Below are 16,698 nucleotides of genomic sequence, written 5' to 3'. Positions count from 1 at the left end.
TTAAAAAACAAAACAAAACAAACAAGCTGTCACATAACTTTGAAGCTTACCATAAGGAGGAATTCAGTGACTGCACTGATCCTCAGCCAGTTTGAAATCCTTGACACCAAAAGAACATACAGCAAATCTGCTTCCACTGGGATCAGTCTGTGAATGGTAACAACCACACAGAACATGGAAGTGTTTTCTTTTACAAAAGATGTAAGAGGCTCCCTCAGGAGTGTGAGTTTTTTTACCCTCTGCCCTAAGGAGCACAGGCTTGGGAGGTAACTCCTCAGTCCATGGTTGCTCTCGGAAATTCTCAGATTTCCTCGGAGGCTAAAAGTGCTTGTTCCAGCTTTGTTTACATTTGTAACTTCCAGCCTGGCTTCCCGCAGTGGTTTTTACTTGGGCTCATCATGTGGCACTCATTTTGTGGTGCTTCGCCTCTACCTGTAGCCCATTTATCACTAGAGTACCATAAAGTGGTACCTGCTACTCACTCAGTGCTAATGCGCTTGGCACAGTTGGCACAGAGGGGCATTACATAAATGTGTGCGCTTTGGGCTTAATGGCTTTACTACATCAGTGCCAGGAGACCTAGATTCTAGTTTTATTGCTACAGGTTCATGGGTCAACCATGCTTGGAAAGTCATTTATTTTCTCTGTACCTTAAAAGGGAGAATTGCTGGAAACTGCAGTGTTTTAGGAGAGGAAGGGTGGGCAGGCTGCAATGTGGAAGCATTTCTATGTAAGCATTTTGGGTAAACTGTCTAAAGAGATCTCAGAAGAAAGGAACTGAATCTCTAAAAGTTCCAGACATTTACTGCAACTTTGTTTTTTTAATTTTAAGTATTTAGATTTTTCTAATTTTGTCTTTGTAGTCTTGTATTCTTTTTCTTGAAAAGGGGTCCCAAATTGTATAAGCTCTAAGTACCATAAAACCCAGATTCTCTCTGCTCCAAATGTGAATGTGCACTCTAGCCAACATGGTCTGTCCTTTGCCAATAAAGCTACCGGGCCTTTTCTAAAACCGTTCCCTCCATATGAGGGGATAGGTGAGGATGGTGGTAGGAGAGAAAGAAGAAGAAGAACACACCCTAGACAGAGGAGCAGCGAGTCAGGAGAGAACTTGTTCCTGTAACTAAGAGGAGGCCAGGACAGAGACCATCCATGAGAGGACAGGAGAATGGTGTCAGATGGACCATGCCAAAGAGCGTGAATTTTATTCTGGCCACTGAAACCAGTAAGCGATTAAGATTATAGCTAAAATTTAAAAAAGACCCCTCTGGCTACTGTGGGGAATGAAGAGAGGCGGGACAAGAGTGAAATTAGGGAGACAAACCAGACCAGCGCCGTGTGGGGCAAGAGAAGGTGGTGCCCTGGACTGGAGTGGTCACAGTGGACATGGAGGGCAGTGGCTGGATTCGATATATACACTTTGCAGGGAGAGATGACAGGGTTTGCTGATGAATCAGGCTGGATCTGGTGGGAGGGGAGAAGGGAAGGGAATCAAGGATCATGCCCCGGTGTGAGCGTTTGCTGACAGGAAGAAGAGAGTAGAATGACAGTTCCAGATATGTTCAGGCTGAGGGGCCTGTGCTACTCCACTGGGAGGCATCAAGTAGATCTCAGACTTGGAGAGTGGGGAGGAGAGATCTACACTGAAAGTGTAACTTTGGGGGTCATTAGCATAGAAATGGTTTTCAAAGCTGAGGGAATGGATGAGATCACATGAGAAGAGAGAGGAGGACCTAAGATGGGGCCATGGTGAACTCCATATTTGATGATTAAATAAAGGGGGAGGAACATGAAAAACAGAAAGAACAGCTGAAGGGTAGAAAACCAGGGGAGGGTGGTGTTAAGGAAGCCAAGAGAGGAGATGCTTCAAGGAAGGCCAAACACCAGCTGTGGAACAGGATAGGGTAAGGACAGAAAAGTGACCTTTAGGTTTTGTAACACAGAGTTCCATAGGCATCCGCTTAGATAAAAGGAATTTCAGTCTACTGACAGAACTGGAAATCATGCTGAAGTGAGTTAATGAGGAACTGGAAAAATAGAACATAAATAGACCTATAATAATTAAATCAGAAGTTAAAAATCTGCACTTCTTCCCTCAACAAATAAAAAACACTACGTTTTTTCTGAGTTCCTTTTTTTTTGGTTTTTGCTAAGTTTTATCAGACCTTCACTATATAATTTTTTTTTAAAGATTTTATTTATTTATTTGAGAGAGAAAGAATGAGAGATAGAGAGCATGAGAGGGCAGAGGGTCAGAGGGAGAAGCAGACTCCCCGCTGAGCAGGGAGCCCGATGCGGGACTCGATCCCGGGACTCCAGGATCATGACCTGAGCCGAAGGCAGTCGCTTAACCAACTGAGCCACCCAGGCGCCCCACTATATAATTTTTACCTTACACAAACTATAAACTGTTCCAGAGAATACAAAAGAAGGGAAAGATCTCCATTTATCTTATAAGGCTATTAAAACCTTGTTACCAAAATCAGACAAGGATTATTATATGAGAAAGAAAAATACAAGGCTAGCTTCATCTCAGTTCACAGAGGTAGATCTTCTAAAGATTAGCAAATTGAATCTAATAATATAAGAAAAAATAATTACACATCATGACCAAGTAGAGCACATGCCAGGAGGCAAAGATGATTTAACATCCAAAAATGTATTAATACTTATTAACATATTAATATAGTAAGGGAGAACAAATATAGTGTTATCTCAATAGATTCAGAATAAGCATCTGATAAAATTCAAAATATACACTCAGTGTATGTGTGTACACATACACAGATACACGCACACACAGAGGACTATTATTCAGTCATAAAAAAGAATGAAAGCTTGCCATTTGCAATGATGTGGATAGAGCTAGAGAGTATAATCGTAAGTGAAATAAGTCAGAGAAAGGCAAATATCATATGATCTCACTCATGTGTGGAATTAAAGAAACAAAACAAATGAACAAAGGAAAAAGAGAGAGAGAGAAACCAAGAAACAAACTCTTAACTATAGAGTACAAACAGATGGTTACCAGAGGGGAGGTGGGTCAGGGGATGGGTGAAACAGGTGATTGGTATTAAGAGTACACTTATCCTACAAAAAAAAAAAAAAGAGTACACTTATCCTGATGAGCACTGAGTAATGTACAGAATTGTTGTCACTATATTATACACCTGAAACTAATATAACACTGCATATTAACTATACTGGAATTAAAATTAAAAACTTAATTTAAAATATGGAAAAAAACCCCAAATACACACATTCATGATTAAAAAACAGTGAGCTGGGAATAGAAATTTCCTTTTGCTAATAAAGGATATCTATCCAAACCTGCAATAAATATAATATTTAATGGTGAAAAGTTAGAAGCATTCTCTCTCTTTTTTTTTTAAGATTTTATTTATTTATTTGAGAGACAGAGATGGCAAGAGAGAGCATGGGCAGGGTGGAGATGGAGAAGCAGGCTGAGCAGTGGCAGGGAGCATGACACGGGGCTAGATCCCAGGACCCTGGGATCATACCCGAGCTGAAGGCAGATGCTTAACCAACTGAGCCACCCTAGCATCCCTAGAAACATTCTCTTTAAAGTCAGGAATAAGACAAAGCTATTCACTATTGCTGCTCCTCTTCCATAATAAAATATGAGAAGAAAAAGTAATAAAAGTAAAAACAGAAAGGAAGAAAAAAATGCCATCATTCACTAAAATAGTATGATTGTATACAAAGAAAATCTAAGAGACTCTAAAACAAACTACTGTAAGTAACGTTAGCAAGGCTGCTATATATACTCTCAAAATACAAAAATCAGTGGTACTCCTGTACACTAGCCACAAAAAAGTTGGATGCTATAATAAAAAATTTGTAACAGCCACCAAAATGGCAAGCTACCTGGAACTAACTAATAAAAGATGTGTAAGACCCTTTATGAAGAAAATCTTAAAACTTCATGTTTAAAAAACAGAAAGAAAACATATAAAGAGATACCAAGGGGGCGCCTGGGTGGCTCAGTCAGTTAAGTGCCTGCCTTCGGCTCGGGTCATAATCCCAGGGTCCTGGAATCGAGCTCCACATCGGGCTCCTTGCTCGGCGGGGAGTCTACTTCTCCCTCTCCCTCTGCTCCTCCCCTGGCTCATTCTTTCTCTCTCTCTCTTTCCTCTCTTAAATAAATAAATAAATAAATAAATAAATAAATAAATAAATAAATAAATAAAATCTTTAAAAAAAGATACCAAGTTCCTGGTAAGGAAGACTTGATATTATAAAACTGTCAAATCATACAAATACAATTCGTAAGTCAAGGAAAGCCAAAAGAGTTTTGAAGAACTGTAAGTAGGAGCCTCACCCTATCAGATACCAAGAAAATTGGGGGTATCTTCTTTTTCCCTTGCTGTGAAGGAACAGGATTTAGGAGTAGCACTCCTGGCTTTTCTCCATCCTCTCCCTCTCTCTGTGAGGAGGGACTTTTCTGATGGGTGAATTTAGGGGTAAAAATAAAACCTGGGTATTCTTGGCTTAGCCCCATCTGGTTTCCTACAGGAGTCTCTGACTGCTCGCCACAGTGTAGTCAAGGGCCTGCCTCTGTGGAAAAGCCTGAGATTCTCGAGTTCACAATGCAACCATGAAGGGAAGTTTTATTTTGAGTGACATTTTTGCAAGCCCTTTTTATTACAGATCTTAAGCCACATTTTCCAAGAGGCTTTATCAGTAATGAAACTGACATTTTGACTTCTATTAGTCTGTCTCTTGTATCTCCTCTCTCCAATGGTTCCAAATTTAGGGGGAGAAGGGATGCTATTTATTGGGCATCCTCAAACCTCAACATGACTTACAGAAATTACAACTTATAATAGTTTAAAAATGTGGTATTAGCCCATAGATAGACAAATCAAAGGAGAATTGGGAGCCTGGAAACAGATTCATGTATATAAGTAAACTTGGTACGTGAAAGAGATGGCATTACCAAATAGTGGACAAAAGATAGACTCTTCAATAAATAATACTGGGACCATTTGCTGTCTGTACTGAGCAAGATTCATTTAGTGATTAATCAGGTGGTATTATGGGTTGCCTCTTTTTTAAAAAAATATTTTAGGTTATTTATCATTTGCATTATAAAGCCTTTCATGAATTATATGTCTTATTTCCAACTAGATCACAATCCTTTGAGGCTAGGGCTAGAAACTTATACTTCTTGTTAACTCTCCAGAGTGCCTATCACAGAACTTTACACAGAGACAACAACACTAAGTAAATGTCTGCTAGCTCATTATTATTTTACATTAAAACTCAATTCCTATCCCTCATGCCTCAAGGCATACAGGTCCATATCAGTAATAAGCTTTTGTAGTTATTTTGATATTCTGAGTAGAATTCTTGAAACAATTGTGCATTCACTTAACAGGAGTCCTATCTAAAATCAGACAACCAGAACTTGCATTTTGAGGATCACATAGGACAAAAATAAAAAATGTCAAAGTAAAGGTCAAAGATGTCACTTTCTCAGTATTCTCAAGGCCTATCCTTATGGCACAGAAGAAAATGAAACCGATCTTGTACCTTCCTCTCCACAAACAGTTTTTCTGTCTAACCTCTTATTTCATCCTCACCACAAACTGGTGAGATGAACAGGGCAGGGATTATAGATGAGGAAATTCAGTTTCTGAGAGGTTACACTTTAGGCTCACCAAGCGGCTTAGAGAAAGATGTGGGACGAGGAGCCAGTGGTCTTTAGAAGAAAATACGCTGCTCCCAGCTGTCTAGCTCATCAGGCCTGATTTCCATTTACATGATTTTGTAAGTTACTGCCCATCACCCAAGAATTCAAACTTCAAGAATTCCTAAATGGCTAGAGCCAACAGCTTTCTACTTATTTAGTCAGGTGAACCAATCGAATGATTTTGCAACAGACCTTCCCTTGCTCCTTCTCTTTTTCAAAGAGTCAGTCTATCCTGACAAAGCATTTTAAAGCAGCAATTTGCCCTCATGGTACAACAGGCACTGACATCAAACATAAGAAACATTCTAACATGTGTCTCCTGGTCTCAGACAAGGTCCTGCCAAGCTGACCTATTTGTTGTCTGCTTTCTTCCCTTAACTCTCATGGCCACTGATCCTGATGTTATTTCTGTAGTTCTGTCCTTCACTTGTTCTTTGAAGAAGTCCTAGTGGCTCCATGTCTCCCTTTTATGAATCCCATGGGCTGTCCCCCAGTCTCTGCCTCAGCAATGAACTCAAGGATTCCTCACCCAGCCAACCTCCCAGTGTTCAAACAATACCCCTTCGAACCCACTCTCCTCCTGAGAGTGCTTCACCCTGCTTAGCAGGACTGGGGCTTAGACCCACACATGTACAATGGCTGCCTTTCCCTTTCTTCAAGTATCTTAATAAAGAAGGAAACATAGAAAGCAGGTGAGGAGCAACCTGGAAACCAGGAAAGTCTTCCCAGGATTATCATCCACATCCCAGTTTCTGGGTGTCAGAGATAAAAGTACTTACCACCTGACCATTAGTCCATGTTCCATGAAGTTTTTCAGGTTAGGGAGGGTTTGCCTCAAGTCTGGAGTCCCTAGTCCATGTTGATATCTTAGCTGCAAAGGTGGAAAAATAGAATTAAAAGAAATTCTGGCAGATACTAGGCAATGTTTCTCAAACGTGGTCCATTCACTAAATTTTTCTTTCTTCTTTTGAACTCTAAAAGAGGAAATGTAAATATATGATTCCAATATCACTGACCACACTTTTGGGATAGTATTTAAAGGTAGCCTCTTGGGGTGCTTGGGTGGCTCAGTCGGTTAAGTATCTGCCTTTGGCTCAGGTCATGATCCCAGGGTCCTGGGATCAAGCCCCACATCAGGTTCCCTGCTCAGCAGGAAGCCTGCTTCTCCTCTCCAACCTCTCCCTGCCGTGCCCCGCCAGCTCTTGTGGGTGCTCCCTCTCAAATAAATAAAATCTTAAAAAAAAAAATAAAGGTAGTTTCTTTGTCTCCTGCTCCCCTGTCTCCTAAAGCTGGAGAAGACAATGCATGATCAACTATGGAATCAGCATATTTCAAAGAGCCCCGTAGGGTTTGCTAACATCAACTCCAGGGACATATACAATAAAACCAATATTTTGTGTTATTTTATTTATGTTTTAAAAAAGATTTTGTTTACTTATTTGAGAGAGAGAGAGAGAGACAGAGACGGAGATAGAGAGCATGAGCAGGGAGGAGAGGGAGAAGCAGGCTCCCCATGAAGCAGGAAGCCTAAAGCAGGGCTCAATCCCAGGACCCTGGGATCATAACCTGAGCTAAAGGCAAATGCTTAACTGACTGAGCCACCCAGGCGCCCCTCAGTATTTTTAGATACTGAATGGCTGGCATTACATACTCTGGGCACATTCAGCCCATCTTTCACTGACCCTTTCCCTTTGTATAACAACCAAGGTTAAGGGTCATGTTGTGTTCATCTCTAATCTCCAACAGTGTCTGACAGTGCTAGCACTCAGTTAATGCTTATTAAACAAACAAACTGCAAGCCACTTTTGAGGACGCTGTGCTCTGTTTTTCTTTTGGATTCCTAACTTTCCCTTTTGTCCAGAACCAGTACATAAAGTTGTAGAGCTGGCATGAGAACACTATGACCTGTGGATGGATCTGGTCTTAGTTCTACTTATTTCTGCTTGAGCTGACTTTCTAACCCTAGGTCCTTCTATGGACCTTGAGTAACTCACTAAATGGTTTTCATCCGTCTGTTTCTTGCCTTCTCCCACTGTCTCTGAATACCATTTGCTTCCTTAACTGGTCATGACAGAGATCCGAGGTAAATATATGTGCATATTCATACACATGCTCTCTCTCTTACACACAGAACATCAACTACACAGTAAAGGTACAGCAAAAATGTATTTTTCAAATGACATATATGAAAAAGTACTCTGTACACTGTGTACTGGTGTACAAACATGAAGGATAATCACTCGTGAAGTTTTACTTTTCCAGCACCTAAATTTAAAGTTTGACAAAGTCAAACTTCTAAATATTTTCCTCTCTTAAAAAATAAAACCACTATGAACAAAAAATATCAAAGTTTTCTTTTGTTTGTATCTAGTACTCAACTGATTTTTTTTTACTTAAGTGTGAGTGACACTTAACAGAGAAAGAGTTTATTCTTTTTTTTTAATTAACATATAATGTATTATTTGTTTCAGGGGTACAGGTCTGAGATTCATCAGTCTTACACAATTCACAGCGCTCACTATAGCACATACCCTCCCCAATGTCCATCACCCAGCCACCCCATCCCTCTCACCCCCCTCCACTCCAGCAACCCTCAGTTTGTTTCCTGAGGTTAAGAGTCGAAAGAGTTTACTCTTACTACCCTGAACTTTTAAAGGAAAACCCCCAAGCCTAATCAGATCTCTTGAATGGTCTGAATACACACATAAAGTAAGAAGCAGGAAACACAGAATGTTAAAGCTAAAATGTATTTTGAATATTATTTAAGGTAATTCTTTCCTTTTGCAGGTGGGGAAACTGAAGCCCAGAAAGAGGAAATAAATTCTCCAGGGCCGCATGTTTCAATAACAAAGATATTATTAGCTAGAGCCTCATTCTCACAACCATGCTATTCCACCATCTACCCCAAAGTCTGAGAGGAAAACTGGTTGAAATACTTGAGAAGACAAAGGGAAAATATTCTTTTCCCTTTCCAAAGCTAGCTTGGTGACCTAAATCACCTCCTGAGATTTGCTGACCTTGAATTATAAGATCTACTCCATATTAAATGACATCATTTCTTATATTACTATAAAAGCATTTTTTCCATACATTGATAAAAGTAAAATGGCTGATATCCCAATATGACATTCCTGAATTCATTGTTTCAATAAAAAAGTGAAATTGTTTACACATGGCATGGAAATTTCACCTGTGATTCATACTGAAAAATATTAAATATATATAAAAAAAACCCTAACCCATACTGAAATAACACTAAAGCTATGTGTCCCTGAGCCAGTACATAGTCAATTGCCTGCCCCAGGCTCCACAATGGAAGGTAGGTGTTGAATTCTTTTCAGAGACCACAATGAAAAATTTTCTTCAAGTCTGATTTCAACCAAAAAAGGAAAATATGGGAATTTCAAGCCTCTACCCAGGTCTTAACTCTTCATTTGCTATATAGCATTATCATTTTTATCATAGAATCATATGATATTATAGCTTAAAGAGATCCTGGAGATCATTTTTCCAACCTCCTTCCTTTCATAAATGAAGAAACAAAGGCTCAGTAAGGCAAGTGTCCTGCCCAATGTCAGAACTGACAAGGGACAAAGCCAAGGCTGGAATATTTTTAAATTTTTATTTATTTTTTAAATCCAAGTATAATTAACATAGATTCAACATTCATCATGTATAATGATTCAACAATTTTGCACATCACTCAGTGCTCATCACAATAAGTGTACTCTTAGTCCCCATCGCCTGTTTTACCCATTTCCCCTCCCACCTCCCCTCTGGGAACCATTGGTTTGTTCTCTGTATCTCAGAGTCTGTTTTTGGTCTCTTTTTTTCTTTGTTTTGTTTCTTAAATTCCACATATGAGGGAAGTCATATGGTATCTTTCTCTTACTGACTTATTTCACTTAGCATTATATCCTCTAGGTCTATGCATGTTGTTGCAAATGACAAGATTTCATTCCTTTTTATGGCTGGGTAATATCCCATTGTGTGTGTGTGTGTGTGTGTGTGTGTGTGTGTGTGTATCACATCTTCTTATATTCCACTGCATGTATATATACATGCAATATTTATATATATCACATCTTCTTTATCCATTCGTCTATGGATGGACACTTGAGCTGCTTTCATATCTTGGCTATTGTAAGGCTATTGTAAATAATGTTTCAATAAACAAATAAACATGGGGTGCATATATCCTTTCAAGTTACTATTTTTGTTTTCTTTGGAATAAATACCCAGGAATGGAATTACTGGATAATATGGTATTTCTATTTTTAATTTTTTGAGGAAACTCCATACTGTTTTCCATAGTGGTTGCACCCAGTTTACATTCTCATCAACAGTGCATAAGGGTCCTTTTTCTCCACATCCTCACCAACACCGGTTGTTTCTAGTGTTTTTGAATTTATAAGGCTAGAATTTCTTTTCTTTCTTTTTTTTTAATTTTTAAATTTTGAATTTTTGAAATTTTTTGAATTTTTTAGAATTTCTTTTTTTAAGATTTTATTTATTTATTTGACACAGAGAGAGATAGTGAGAGAGGGAATGCAAGCAGGGGGAGGGGCAGAGAGAGAAGCAGGCTTCCCACTGAGCAGGAGCCCAATGCAGGGCTTGATCTCAGAATTTTTTAGAATTTCTTAAAAACAACTCCAAATTTTTTCTACCATGTCACCCTTTTGATTTTTAACATATAAAACCAAAAAAATTCACACATAATACATATATATTACATTTTAAAAATAAAGTACATGTACTATTTAATAAGCCTAAATTGCTATAGGCTTATAATGAAAAAACAAATTCTTTGCTCTTCAGTAGCAACTACTTTTAGCTGTTTCTTCTTTACCTTCATATTTCTAAGTAATATGCTTGTATTCATTTTCCTATTCTTTCCTATTCTTCCCAGTTTTAGATATCTATTGCATTCCTATTACAAAAAATGAAAATTCAGCTTTTATATTACTCTTCTCTTACACATTTTATCCCCTCACTCATACATCATCTACTGACTTTTTGTTAAAGAATATGAGGATTTAACTACCCTCCTAGATAAACTTCTCTTTATCCTCAAGATATTCAATATCACATTTTTGTTAGATCAGTATTTAGCACTCACCTTATTACACCTGCAGAAATACTGTGCACTGCCAAGCCATGTAATATACTATTCCTTTTCTGAACTTTTTTTTTTTTTTTTTTAGGTTTATTTATTTGAGAGAGAGACAGCGGGGGCTGGGGAGAGGAGGGGCAGAGGGAGAGACAGAATCTTAAGCAGGCTCCATGCTCAGTGCAGAGCCCAACTTGGGGCTCGATCTCACCACCCTGAGATCACCAACTGAGTTGAAACCAAGAGTTGGAGGCTCAACTGACTGTGCCACCCAGCCACCCCTATACTTTTTTGTTTGTTTCTCCTGAAGTGATAATTGTCATTTTTTCTATGCGTTTAGTACCTATCTTGATGAGAGTATTACTTGTGTACTTAGGTACCTATCACCAGATCCTTCCCAAACTAGAACAAAACCTTAAAATCCTTCTTATTCTGATTAAATACACCCTATAACCTACAACATCCACTTCCCCCTTGGAAGCACCCCTCTCTGTTCCATTCTCAGAACTTTCCTTCTCTGTCACCCTGGAAATCACTTACTTCTCTTCTGTATCAAAGCTGTTGTTTCTCAGATCTCATGACTTTCTGGATTTAATGCCTCACCTTGGTGGCACATATCCTATAATAGCTTTCCGGGAAAGGAGAGCATGGGAGGTATCTTTTTTGACACCTTGAATATTTAAATATAGCTTTATTCTGTTCTCAGACTTGAATGACAGTTTGCCTGGGTAAAGAATTCAAGGCTAAAATAATTCCCCTTTGGAATTTCTAAAATATTGTTTCACTGTCATTTAACTTTGTACATGGCAACTGAGAAACCTGATAACATTCTAATTCCTGATCTTTTGTATGTGAGCTGATTCTTTCTGGAAGCTTGTAGGATTCTATTCTTTAAAACCCCAGTGTTCTAAAATTTCACAGTGCTAAGCCTCTGTTTGGGTCTTTTTTCATTCATTGTGCTGGGCACTTTGTGAGTCCTTTCAATATGAAAATGCTTATCCCCGAATTCTGATCATTTATTATTATTATTGTTGTTGTCGTTGTTAGCAACAGCAGCCTTGTTTTGTCATCTCTTCCTTCTCCCTTTCCTGTTACCTCTGGGTTTCTTTTTCTGTTCTTCTCCCTCCTCTCCTAGACTTAAAGAAACATTAGAGGCATTACAAATGAGACTTTAAAAAGCTGAAGGGAGAGTCTATGCACTGGCAGCTGCTTGCGCACTGGGGAGTTTCACTGTAGACTGAGTGGATGGAAGCCTAGCCCCTTCTGTGGGGCACACTGAGATCCCAGCAGTTTTCATTGCAGGGACTATACTTCTCCAGAGGGATTCCCCCAACCTTTTGTCTAGGAGTGTAATCTGGATACCACTCTGAGACTTAAAGCAGGAAAAAGTGGTTGGGGGAATTCAATGTTCGTATGTTGGACTTCACTGACTCCCCTTGTTTTCAGTAAGGTATCTTACTTCTTACCCCAATATACAAGGCAGTTCAGAGTTCAGAGGTTCTTCTGTTCAATTTTTTCAGAAAGTCAACCTCCATTCCCCCAGTAGGGTGTGTGCAAGGATAATTGTTTGACCATATGCAGGGTGGGTGAAGTGAACTGAGAATCTTCTCTTTCTCTAGACTTTCAACCAATCCTCCTGGTTTTTTGACCTATTCCTTACCCTACACTCTATGAGATACTTGATACCTCCAAATCCTAAATCCTTCTGGAGTCCTATGGCTTGAATTGCATTGCTACTTGAAGGCTTTAGGTTTTGTTTTTCTCCATTCTGTCAACTCAGTTTATCACTCATTTATTTGTTTGTATTCTTCTAAAATTTTGTTGACTATCAACTCACTCTTGTCTCTTCTGTTCTTTCATCCTCATGAGTTTGCAAGTTTAAATTGTTTTATCTTTATTAGTATCATTTCATTAGGGAGCTGACATAAAGGAGTATATTTGTTTATCATGCAGTCCCCTATATACATTACAGCGTTTCAATAGTGGCTAACAACCTTCCTTATACCTTTTACAGAGTACTCAATAGAGCTCTATTTTCTGTCTATAAGTCTCTCTCTACGCATTGTCCATCTAGCCATATTCTATCCACTCTCAAAGAGCCCATCACAAGTTCCATTAGCTCTCTCTGACTACTCCAAGATAAGGGAGTATTTTACCTCTCTCCCCAAATCCCTTCCTACACCATGTTTGTATGTACTGTCTTTGGAAAGCCTTAACTAATTCAGTAGGTACTTGATAAATATTTGTTAATTAATAAGTTAAATCAATGCTGTATGGGAGAGAATAAGAAGCATCATGACACACTGCTATGAGCTTTGATGGAGAAGATCTGGATGTGAATAACAGTGCTGTCACTTACTAGTTGTTTGACTTTGGATAAGTCCTTTTGCTTCTCTGAGGAGTTTGCTTCTTCACCTGTAAAATGGGGAATGTTGTCTGTCTTGCAGAGCTGTTGTTGTAAAGTTTAAATATGATAAAGTGTATAGAGTACCCCAAACAATATCTGGTACATAGTAAGTGCTCAATAAACTATACTTATTACCATTATAATACATATATACTCTATACATTATCATTATCATAGCATCTGCCACTGGACTGGGCATAAATCTGGAGCTCAATGATGGCTTATCACTTAATTAATTAAAATGAGAATCAGAAAAGGGAAAAAAAAGAGTTCAACTCAAAGGGAAGAAATCTTAAGTATATTGTTCACTTTTTTAAGTGCTAATTCTTACTAATTTACTAAGCTTCTGACTGCAAGCACTCCAAAGGTGCAGCAATGAACATAATACATGTCAGTATCTTTAAAACAATTGCACAGGGAAATGGAAAGACTGATATGTGACGTGGACAGTCAGAAGATCTGGGGGACAAAGCTCTGCTATATGATCAGGAACGAGGGCTGGCCAAAGAATTTTCAAACTTCTTTTTGTAGCCCTGGAATCCTTTGTTCAAATGAAATATTATTTATAGCCCCAAGTGTAAAACAAATAGAGAACCACTCTAACTGTAGGAAGTGGTGGAGTAGAATCAGAGCCCAGGTAGGCATCCCATCTTACAGGTAAAACGCTCCTGAACTACAAGATCTCTAGGAGCCTTTCAAAGTTCTGTGAGTCCATTTTAAATGCTCTAAAATTACAGGTTTGCACCATGCATCTAAGGATTTTAATATAAAAACATGGTTTGCATAGTGCATGTTCACAATGTGAGCAAGGAAAGAACATCAGCCCAGTCAGTCCCATTTCTGATGGTGTCAGAAGTCAAACTTGGCTAAGAGGGTGTCAAATATTTATGTATTCACTTGAGGGGTAGGTTTGATGTTAGAGTCTACAGAAGGTACCTTTCTGGACACCTGAGGGGAAATGCATAAAATGGAAGGGATAGGACGGGCTTCAATCTTTTCTTATTTTAAAGTTTTTGTTTATCTATCTATCTATCTATCTATCTATCTATCTATCTATCTATTTATTTATTTGAGAGAGAGCGAGAGAGACAGAGAGGAGAGGGAGAGGGACAAGCAGACTCTGTGCTGAGCACAGAGCCCAACACGGGGCTTGATTCAACGTCCCTGAGATCATGACCTGAGCTGAAATCAAGAGTCGGGTGCTTAACCCACTGAGCCACCCAGGTTCAGTCTTATATGCTATACTATGTCAGGTAGAGCTGAGCCACTATTAAAATGTAAATACTTCAGGAAAGAAACAAATCTAGATTTTTATTAAGTAATTTTTGAACAAGTTACTCTGGTGATGTATTAGTAGAAACAGGAAGACACAGGAGTTAGGCTGAGGAGGAAAAGACAAGGACAGGGCAAAGGGAGAAAGAAGTACATTTACTAAGTTCCTACACATTCTGTTCTTTTATCCAACAAGTATTTATTTAGTGTCCACTAGGGTAGGCACTGTAAATCAGCTCTGTCTCTGGAATGACAGGTCTGGACTCACAGTTTGTTCTCACCACGTAATGTATGTTAATCTTGAACAAGTCACATAACCAATCTGTGCCTTGTCTATAGAACACGACCAGCACTATTTGTCTCATAAGATTGTTCTAAGAGTTCGGTTAGGATATTTATAGAGAATGGAAACTCCTGAGGCCTGACGTTTAGAGAGCAGTCATTAAAACTGTTGAAGGCCTAGAGTCACTAAGCTCAGGAGTTCAGACTTTAACTTCCTTGTCAGCAGTGAGAATCTACTACAGGGTTTTAAGCAGGAGACTGAACGAGGAAAACAACTCCAGGAACAGCTCTGAAGGGCAGGTTAAAAGAACTAAGTACTCTTTCCTCTAAAAAATCTTATTTCACATTCCATCCAAACCTGCCCTCACCAACTACTATCCCTACCACACTTCCCTAAAGAGCTCCTTCTGCTCTCAGTTCTGATTAGAGACGGCAGATGCCAAGAAACCCAGGCAAATAAAATATTGCTTTGGGTCTGTCTAACTGCCTCAAATTAGTCTCTGAAATAAACACCTTTTGTAACAACTTCCTACTGCACCACCACCCAAAAAGTCTAAGCAGTTTTTAAGTGGAATTTTGGTTTCAATTAGCTTGAATTTCAGCTTTACTTTGATTGGTTTAGAACTCCATGGGAGCAATTAAGCTTTTGTGCAACTCTAGAGTAGGCTGGTAGGTGAAAACTACATATACATGATAAATTAGATGGGAGAGTGGGAAGAAGCAATGTTCAGTGGTTTCCCTGGAAAAATGAACAAATGCTATTGTCTATTAGCAAAAGAAAATCCCTATACTAAAATAACCAGGAAGACCTGGCTTTATAGTTACTGGAACAAGTATAAGGAAATAAAACTAGGGCAAAGAATACATTTAGACCTCAACAGACAATTATAACCATGTCAATTCCATTAAGTATCTTTCTCTATTTTCTTCTCCCACACCATCTTCTTGTATAAAAATACACTATTTTTCCGAAGCCACACGCTGGTTTCATCCCAAATCACTATACATTCACTGTGTGTTTCACCAAATTAGACTGATCATCTATGACTTTAGAGCCTTTGTAGTTTAAATTAACTAGTTCCTATAGCTTGATAAATGGTGCTCCACTGACTAGGTAAGAACATTTGCAGCTCTGTAGATCATATTTTAAAATAAAGTGTGATTGTACCTCTAAGAAACAAATGCTGAGTTCTTGTACTCAGTGAGCATCTGCTTATTGAGCTAAGAGACCTAATTTAATATCAAAGTGCTCAATTTTATTTTTTTTAGTAAACACACAATTTTTCCAGACCAGGAAAGGCTCTAGGGTTCAGGAATCATTTTGTCATTTAGGTTTTGGCAGGAGAAATTCAGTTTAGACAACAGACACACACACGTGTGCGTGCACACACACGCACTCACACACACACCCTTCCAAACTATATTCATCTACACAAGGCCACTTACTGCGTGGCTTATTAGTTCCATATGGGACTTGAGCTGAGCTGCATGATATGTTTGATACAAACCGTCTGTTACTGTGAGGGAATGTGGATTAATACAATGCTTCAATAAAGGTTACTAAAAGATCAACACTCCCGTGATGGGATTACAATGAATTTGACTACAAAGAGAACTGGACTATAGGAACTGAAAAAATAAGAAATTAAAAATGTACATATGCATCAGAGACTTAACTCTGGAGTTTTGGCTTACATAGTCAAAAATCTCTATTGGACTAGTTACCAATATTTCAATTCATTTTTAAATGCTAAGGTTTCACTGACATGAAGAAAAACTACATTAAGAGCTTAAAAAAAAGGGTACCACCATGTCAAAAATAAAACCTGTTTTCTTAGAAGAAACTACAACTCTTTCAAAGATAATGGAAAAGCTACTTAAAGAATATTTAATATGAGCAATAATATCATT

General features: G+C 38.6%; 1 protein-coding gene across 2 annotated transcripts in view; it reads right to left on the bottom strand.

Annotated features, from left to right (window-relative positions):
- UVRAG (UV radiation resistance associated) overlaps positions 1–16,698 on the bottom strand; it is a 327,746-nt gene that overhangs the window by 18,595 nt on the left and 292,453 nt on the right. For both annotated transcript variants that reach the window (XM_028115861.2, XM_088017675.1), the window contains one exon: positions 6,496–6,587. In XM_028115861.2, the coding sequence (XP_027971662.1) occupies positions 6,496–6,587 (92 nt within the window). The remainder of the gene's footprint in view (positions 1–6,495; positions 6,588–16,698) is intronic.

This window comes from Eumetopias jubatus, unplaced genomic scaffold (assembly GCF_037043125.1).
Source record: "Eumetopias jubatus isolate StellerSeaLion01/CBP00866 unplaced genomic scaffold, mEumJub1_p1.0 scaffold_13, whole genome shotgun sequence".
Classification (NCBI taxonomy): Eukaryota; Metazoa; Chordata; class Mammalia; order Carnivora; family Otariidae; genus Eumetopias; species Eumetopias jubatus.
The sequence above is the reverse complement of the archived record's forward strand: the minus strand, read 5'-3'. Positions and strand labels throughout refer to the sequence as shown.